The sequence below is a fragment of the Malania oleifera genome, chromosome 10 (genome assembly GCF_029873635.1).
Source record: "Malania oleifera isolate guangnan ecotype guangnan chromosome 10, ASM2987363v1, whole genome shotgun sequence".
In the NCBI taxonomy this organism is placed as follows: domain Eukaryota; kingdom Viridiplantae; phylum Streptophyta; class Magnoliopsida; order Santalales; family Ximeniaceae; genus Malania; species Malania oleifera.
Window position 1 is genome coordinate 46,826,092 of NC_080426.1, and position 9,006 is coordinate 46,835,097.

General features: G+C 36.3%; 1 protein-coding gene across 2 annotated transcripts in view; it reads left to right on the plus strand.

Annotated features, from left to right (window-relative positions):
* The window catches only part of LOC131166329 (mechanosensitive ion channel protein 1, mitochondrial), a 32,363-nt gene extending 25,327 nt beyond the window's left edge, over window positions 1-7,036 (plus strand). For both annotated transcript variants that reach the window (XM_058124784.1, XM_058124785.1), the window contains exons 5-8: window positions 965-1,072; window positions 5,406-5,627; window positions 6,055-6,201; window positions 6,627-7,036. In XM_058124784.1, coding sequence (XP_057980767.1) covers window positions 965-1,072; window positions 5,406-5,627; window positions 6,055-6,168 — 444 coding nt within the window. In that variant the 3' untranslated portion in view covers window positions 6,169-6,201; window positions 6,627-7,036. The remainder of the gene's footprint in view (window positions 1-964; window positions 1,073-5,405; window positions 5,628-6,054; window positions 6,202-6,626) is intronic.
* The last annotated feature ends 1,970 nt before the right edge of the window (window positions 7,037-9,006 follow it).

A 9,006-nucleotide genomic window follows, 5' to 3' on the forward strand; every position in this document is an offset into this window, starting at 1 on the left:
TAAGTGTGAAGCCCGCCTTTATGTGTAGAGTCAGGATGTCTACTGGGATGCTATGCTTAATTAACCATTATTTACATTAACTTACTGACGGTAAAGTTAGAATTTAGTTTTGTGAAAACTCAAGTGGGAATTGCTAGGTCTGTTCATGTAGTTTTTGTTCATTCTCATGTCCTCTAGAACAATATTGTGCATGTAAATAGGAAATATTGAGGGGAAAAAAACTAATTTGACACATTTTAAGGGTACATTCTTCATTTAAAAGTTACAATGGGCAAAATGGTAACTTGGTAGTATAATACCAAACACTTGTTCAAACTTAAAACATTATTTTTTTGTTCCTTAGGGGTCATTGGTTAAAGCTTAGAACTTCCATGGAGATCGCAGGTTCGAGTTTTGAGAGGGGTTGGAAGGGGCATGGGATGGGATAGCCTACCTCCTTTTTTGTAGCTAGGCCTCGTGTGGGATTCCAATCGACCAATATATATATTGTTTGGGAGCTGACATTGGGCCTGGCTACACAACAGGAGGTAGGCTATCTCTGATGATATATAAATATAATATTCCATTGTCAATTTTATTATATGTAACAAACACTGGAATGAAATTATACTTGCATTCCAATCCTGTTGTTATTCCATTCCTCCATTGATTCCATTCCCCATAAACCAAGCAAGATGTCAGTGTCTATCAGTTCTTGGTATCTGCAATTATCCTAGTTTAGCATTTTTTTTTTGTTTCCCACAAATTGCCATAGTGTTAGTTTGACTATTTCAGTAAGTTGGCTCATAGTTTTTATCTTCATAACATGATAAGTGCAGGCCTATCAATTTTAGTAATGTCTTGGGCAATTGATTCTGAAAAATAAATAAGAGAAATTATGCTTTCTATGCATTTGTTATGATTAATCTTTAAGCAAGAACCATAAATTTAATTCAGTTTCCACTTGTCTGTAAACTTTCTGCAGGCTGGTTCTGTAGAAGGTCAAGTTGTAGATATGGGGCTGACAACCACATCTTTACTGAATGCTGAGAAATTTCCTGTCATAGTTCCAAATTCACTGTTCTCTAGTCAGGTGATCTCTTATATTTTCTCCTGTCCAGTCTCCAAGTTATCTCGTGGAATCATGGGTACTTACACTTGCACACCACTATTATCTATTTGCTAAATAGCTCTAAGACATGTTACCTCAGATGGCTTCTTTGTCCAATTTCATAATGCATGCCAATGTCATATTGATGTAGAACAAGAAGTAGCGCAATGGATAGACTCTTGTTGGAGGCTGATTAAGAAGAATTGGATAAAAGAATTATTGGATTTCAGCTCAATAGATTTAGGATTAAGTAACTAGGATTATGTTAATTAAGGCTTTGTTTTTAATTCTGTGTCTTATTTTTTTTTTTTTTAAATTATAAAAATTTGAGTCAGGGAACATCTGTAAATTTGTATATTTTAGTTTTTCTTTATATTTTGGTGTGTTTTATTATTGTAGGGAGATGAATATGAATTTGAATTGAGAAATCATACTTGCGTGTTTGCCTTCTATCTTTTTCTTCCTCCCCTCTCCTCTTCTTCCTTCCTTCTTCCTTTTTCTATCTCTCCTTATTTTCCCTTTGGATAGTACCCTTACTGCTGTTCTGTATCACCTTAATCTGCTCTGACTCATTTGGTTCAGAGCCCAAACTCGATCTCCTTGCGCCCTTCTGAGTTACTCATCTTCGGCTTCAATCATTTCCTTTCTGCCAATCTCCCACATTCTTCCGCTCCACCAATAATTTCTCCATCTTTGATCTTCTCCATTCGTCACTCTGTTGAGGATCCGATCTCCACACCATCCATGTTACCAGTCAGATTTCAGGAAAAAATGGTTCACCTGAAACTACCACGCAGCTCTGCAGTTCAATGACAAACATTCATCCTCTCTGCTGTAAAATTTCAGTAAAAAAAAAAAAAAAAAAAATCCAAAACTTTCAAAACTCTTCAATCTTTCCAGTCTTCTTTCACAATTTTATCCTGCAAACCATCATTTCCTCTTCTTTTTTATTTTTTAAATTTAAAAATGCCCTGTAAAACTGTTCGCCGCTCGGCACTACCCCACAATTCAAACCCTAATTTCTAGCCATCATTTTATTGCACCTCCCTTACCATTAAAAACAGAAACTGCAGATCAGCCTCACCCCCCAATTTCATTGCTGTCTGACCATGCATGTGGTCCCATGTGCCAACAGAAGACTTTCCAGTCATCAGCCTTCCAAAATCCCCAATTTGTGTTTCTTTCATCACATCACTACTACCACTGAACTTGCCACCCTTTGACTTGCCAAATTTTCATTGCTGGAAAGTCTGCACTGGTGACTTGCGTGCCTCACGCGCGTGAGAAAAAGTTTTCCAGATCTCCTGCAACTTCTAGACTCACGATAAATTTGTTCCAGCCACAATATCTTGGGTTTTTGCCCAGAGATTTTGATCTAAAGTGTCATTTTGATTTTGGACTTGATATCTTGCAAGCAAACACGATATTTTGATATGAAAAGCTAGAAATTGTACTACCAAATTGTTCTGCACTTTGGAGCATCAATTTGACTGCCTGCTTTAAGAATTAGATTTTGCTGCACTTTGTGAGTTTTCTAAGTGATTGATCCTCCAACATTTCAAAATTTGGGGCCAACTTTTTTGTCCAACTGATGGAGATTTGATGTAGGGCAAGAAGCTGGACCATGGATAGACCATTGTTGGAGACTAATTTAGAAGACGGGTCAGGGGATGTTGGGTTTAGTTAACAGTTTATTGTGTGTTTCGTTTAATTAGTATAGGATTATATGTATTTGGGGGCCTGTTTGCAATATTTGTTTATTTTAGGGGAGTGTTTGTAATTTCTTGTATCTTTAGGGGTGCATGTGTAATTTCTTGTATCTTTAGGGGTGCATGTGTAATTTCTTGAATTACAGGATTTCTTGTATATAGTGTGCGAAAGCCATGTAAGAGGTGGTTTTTTGATGAATTTGAATTGAAAGTGAACGTGTGTTTCCTACCCATGTATCTCCTTCCTTCCCTTCTATGTCTCCCAAATTATCAGTTGGCTGTAGTTCCATGATGCTGTCCTGCGTCATCAAGCACCTCTTCACATTGCTACACCTTCACTCGTCATTTGTCACATAACCTGCCATCTGCAGCCATGCAATTGACACGTCAGCTGACTGGCCACATAAGAGTACCATGTCAGCAAACCAGGCATGTAAGTAATTGTTCCAGACAGTTAATTGGCCTGAAGGTCTAACTCAAACCAGACAGCTGCCATTAAAAAGAAAAAACAGCAATATTGGGATAAATTGTTGGACAACGGAATGCCTTTTTGTCCTACTTTGGGCACAATATCAAGCCTTCTCACACATCTCTCAAGTGTGGAGAATATGTTTGCAGACTCATTATTGATAGAAGATGTCCTGTGAGTGTGGTTTCTAGAAACAGCTGAACTCATATACAGCTTCATATCCTGAAACACACCCACAACCTGACAGCATGTGAGTTGATAACACAACATTACATGTCTATGGAAGCCATTCTGTTCCTATCCAAATAGGTGGTTATTTTTATAATATTTGGTGTGATCATTCCTATGAATATTGGCCATCTACTCCTTAGTTCTTCTTGGTTGGATGATTTTTAAGTGTTGACTGAAGGACATGAGACGGGTATTTTTCTCTATAATGATGACTGGTAAGAAGATTATTTTGAAAACAGCTCTGCCAACTAACCTAGAAAAAGAATCTGACAATATTGATCATGTCAAATTACTCAACTTGAAGACACTACAAGCAAGGAAATGTATGTGTTTGAAGATATCAAAGTGTTCAAAACATTCCTATTGTTGAGTTCATCATTCCCAATGTGTTCATTTATGTCAATTCTCAATTCAACTCTTTTCTTTCTTTTGTGCTATCGAAGGAACAAGGTTTCTTGCTTCATTTAAGCACTAGATTTTGAAGAGTTCAAGTTCATTGCGGCTTGTTTTTTAAGCCTCCAACATTTCAAAATTTGAGGCTGAATTTCATCCAACTGGGGAAGATTCGATGTAGCACAAGAAGCAGAAGAAGAATAGACCCTTGTTGGAGACTGATGAAGCAGAATTTGGTTAAGGAATTATTGGATTTTAGCCCAATAAATGCAGGGGTTTGTTCTTTTTTTTTTAGTGTCTTAGTTTTTATTTTATTTTATTTTATTTCAAAATTTATGTAATGGGTTATTGTTTTTAGATATTTTAGTTTTTCTTTATATATTGGTGGGTTATATTTATGTAGGGTGATTAATATAAATTTGAATTGAGAAGTTATGCAATGGGTTATTGTATTTTTAGATATTTTAATTTTTCCTTCTCTCTCATCCCTTTCTTCTTGCTTCTTCCTTCTTCCTTCTTCCCTCCTCTGTTTCTCTCCTTATTTCCATATGGATAATACCATTGCTGTTGTTCCGCTCACCCTTAATCTGCTCTGCAATCCCGTATGCTTTGCTTTAGATGCTGGTTGCAAATTTTTTTTGGGTTCTTAAATCGAACTAGTTCAAAATGCTGAAATGTGCACTGGGCTGTCAATAAGGCAATGATTTAGATACACAGAGTTTGGTTATTTGAAATCCAAGTTTCTTTCAATCAAAACTATCTATTGGAAACGACATGCTCTTTTCTGTTGGGGTTATCATTAGAAGAGGTGTGAGTTGAATAGAAAATATAATTAATATTTCAGTGTGTCTCTGTTTTACATTAGGGACATTTTTTGGAGAACCTGGTATTTGTTTGCTTTCATGGAGAGCAAAGACAACAGAGGCTTAGGTTAGAATATAGATGCATGAGTCCGAACTCTCGTTAGCTATCGTAAATTACCACTAACTAATTCCATTTTTTTAGTGAATGAATATCAATAGATACTAATTTTCTGAAGCCTTTTATTTTCAAATTGATGTAGCAGCTTCTTGGTGATGGAAGATATGGTTGTCCATTAAAGGAGGGATTTGAAAGTTTTTTAAAAAATCTCTTATTTTTACATGTCAAGATTATTTTTTGTTTTTAAAACTAAAATGCTAGGAAATGCATCATGTGGAGTACAAAGTTTAGAGGGAGAAGTGAATATCTATCACAATTTTACATGGCTCTTGAAGAAGTCCCATGCGGACATCCATTCAGATCTCTTGCCCATATTTGCAAAATATGCTCTTTCTCTCTAGTCTCCACCTCTCTCTCTCTCTCTCTCTCTCTCTCTCTTGTTTGCGCACACTTGCACATAAAAAATATCATTAATAGTAACTTGCACAATGTTTACATATTAATCTTGACATGATATGTTCATTTTATCCCCTTTTTTTGTATTACAAGTAAGAAAATTTTCTTTGTTTTGCATCTCATGTAAAATTTGTAGGTAATTGTGAACAAATCACGTGCCCAGTGGCGTGCAATGGTTGCCAAGATCCCTTTGCAAATTGATAATTTCGAGAAGATTCCCCAGATGTCAGATGATATAAGGAGTATGCTAAGATCCAACTCAAAAGTTTTCTTGGGAAATGAGGCTCCTTATTGTTTCCTGTCTCGAATAGAGAGTTCATATGCAGAAGTGACTCTTGGATGCAACCTCAGAAAGATGGTAGATTTTCTCTGTTAAATATTGAGCCCATTTACTATTTCAGTGGTTTTGTAATTTAGTTGTGTTTCTTGAGTGCTGTGACCTTTATGTACTCATTAGATCCTGCAGTCTCAAAAACAGGGTTAGTTTCTTGTTTGGATGGCTGAAATATTTTTCTAGAAGCATACTAGAAATATTGTTGGGAAGCAGTTTTGGTTCTTTTTACTCCTTATAGAAGTGGTAATAGAATACTGTTCATTATACTTGTATGATTTTAATTTTCATTTGATTTTAGTTTTTCTCTTTTCTTTCCTTCTTCCAGAACCCTGGCTTCAACCCCTAACACCTGAAAATCTTCCTTTTAAAAGTGTATCATCCTTCAGCATGTACTTTTGTACATCTTTTCCATTTTAATAACACATGCTTTGATGCTCAATTGTGCTTCTAGAGCAAAGATGAATGGTACTCCACAGAGCAAGATATTCTTCTACAGGCAGTCCAGATAATTAAGCAGCATGGTGGTAGCCTGGGTAGTACCTTGCAAGATTTGACTGGTCAATAATGCAAAAATTGATATGAGAGATACTGTACAGAGGTATTACTCGACGCGTATATTTATTTAGTTATATCCAGTATGCTTGATATTTGCATTTATTTAATGATATAAATTATGACATTGTAAAAAGATTGATTTGTTCAAAGTCGATATAAATTCAGGCAGTTTAAATCAACCTTCATTGTCTCCTAGGAAACATCTTAATGTTCAAAGCTTGAGACATCCAAGCTTGAGACATCCTTGTTGGAGGTCTTGGGTTTAAATCCTGAGAGGAATGAGAAAGGATATAGGATGGGAGATGGGCTGCTTCCTGTTGTGTAGCCTAAGCCCAGTATGGGCTTCCAATTGACTAAATATATATATATATATATATCAAGCGTCATTACATCTTTGTGGTCAATTTTCTGATTCATAAGTTGGTTTATTCTTAAAGTACTAGGGTGGTTATGCTCTTTTGTCTATAGGGAAGCAGTGAACCTTGTTGAATGGTGAAAAGTGGATTACTTGGTAAAGATGGACATAAAGCTTGCTAGATGGGTTTCTGTTCACATTTCCAGCGAATTGGCTGAAAGCTTGCTCGAATATCTGAAAGGTCAATTGTTTTTCAATCACATTTCTAACAAATTAGGAGACTTTTCTGTTTGTTTATGTTCTCTTGTAAATGTTTATAGTTGGGGTTGAGGCAAGCAAGCCTACCAAAATTTTGGCATGAATGATCCTTCTAACAATTTTTTTTTTTTTTTACTTCTATTTATTTTTTAATGGCTCATGATACTATTGTAATGAACTTTTGTGCTGTTAATGGGAATGTGGTAGGATCATGCATTGTAAAAAACTACTCTGTTCAGTTATATAGAAGTGAATTTGAAAAGCATCCATAATCCCAATAGAAGTGAATTTGAAAAGCATCCATAATCCCAGGCAGCTTTATCCATGTGTTCTTATTCGCAAAGCATTTTTTATTTTTATTTACTGGAATTGGAATTCCTTAAAAGTGAAACCAATGCTCTGCACCAAAAATTGCATCACTTCCTAGCCCCTGATTGCAGATGCTGAACAAAACAAGTTGATGTTAGTGGTCAAGATGTAGCTTATCACGATGTAGCTTATGATTCCCAAGAACTGCAGCAGCTTCTCTTGCACGAACCCTCAGTGGCTCTCCTTCCGGATAAGCCATGGCAAGTCTTAGTGACCTCGCAACGTCCTCTCTGGTAAATGACCCGTCTTCATGTCTTTCCACTTCCACGGCCAAACCCTTATGTACCAGCAGCCTGGCATTCACTCCCTGATCAAGGATGACAGGCAAGACAACCAGACAATGCCCAAATTGCAGGGTTTCTACTATAGAACCCCAACCCTCATGAAACAAAGATCCTCCAATGGATGTGTGTGCCAAAATTTGCAACTGCGGTGCCCATGCCATGAACACCATTCCTTTTTTTATTAGAGAGCTCTAACCCATAGGCAAATTAGAGAGCTCTAACCCATAGGCTATCTCGTAAACTTGATCCTTGTTCAGCTTACAACTCACTGCCAAACCCAACAGACAACTGATGTGGGTTCTTATTCATTATGATGTAAAATGGAAGAATAAAATGATAAATTTAAAAACAAGGGAAAACAAAGTTGGAATGAAAACTATACTGCTTCATTGATAAGGAAATGACCATTATATTGGCTAAAACAAATGGTTACAAGCACAAAAATAGGCACCACTAACATCATGCTACCACTAACATAATGCCAAACAACTCCTAGGTACCACTAACATCATGCTAAACAACTTTTAGGCATCACTAACATCATGCTACCACTAACATCATGCTAAACAACTCCTAGGCACCATTAACATCATGCTAAACAATTTCTAGGCACCACTAACATCATGCTAACTAACTCCTACAAACTAGGTAGAAAATAAAACACATTTGCTGCTATTAATTTATTCAACAAACCCTCCCTTAAACCGATGTTCCATACATAACATCAGTTTAATAAGACTCAAACTTTAAAGTGTCATCCCTCAGATAAAGTCCTTTGAACTGTAAACACCAAGTAATTCCTTGAGCTTCTGAAATGCTGGAAATTTGAGAGGCTTTGTTAGAATATCAACAATTTGGTCTTCACTTCTATAGTAAACCAGATTAATAACTCCATCATTTGTGAGATCTCTCAAGAAATGATACTTCACATCTATATGCTTGCTTCGACCATGTAGAACAGGATTCTTTGAGAGCTTTATTGCTGAACTCTTGTCACAGTAAATGAGAGTAGACTCATCTTCTTTGAACTGTAGCTCTTCAAGAATCTTCTTCAGCCAAATAGCTTGACAAGAACAAGCTGTTGCTGCAACAAATTCAACTTCAGTGGTTGACAATGTGACGATTGACTGCTTCTTTGATGACCATGAAACAACTCTTGTTCCCAACATGAAACCATACCCAAATGCGCTTTTACGATCATCAGAATCTCTTGCATAATCACTATTTGTAAAGCCAAACAAATATGACTTTTCTCCCTTTTTGAAGAACAATCCATACTCCTTAGTACCTTGTAAGTACCTAAGAATTCTTTTTGCAGCCAAAAGATGAATCTTTGTTGGACACTCCATGTATCTACTAATGACACTTACATCATGCATTATATTAGGCCTTATTGCAGTCAAATACATTAAGCTTCCCACAATCTGCTTGTAAAGAGTACTGTTAACCTTTTTTTCCTCCATCATCTTTGTTTAGCTTCAAACCAAACTCAGATGGTGTATTCACAGGATTAAAATCCTTCATCTGAAACCTGTCCAAGATTTCTCTCATATATTTCTTTTGAGAAATAAGAATGCCGATA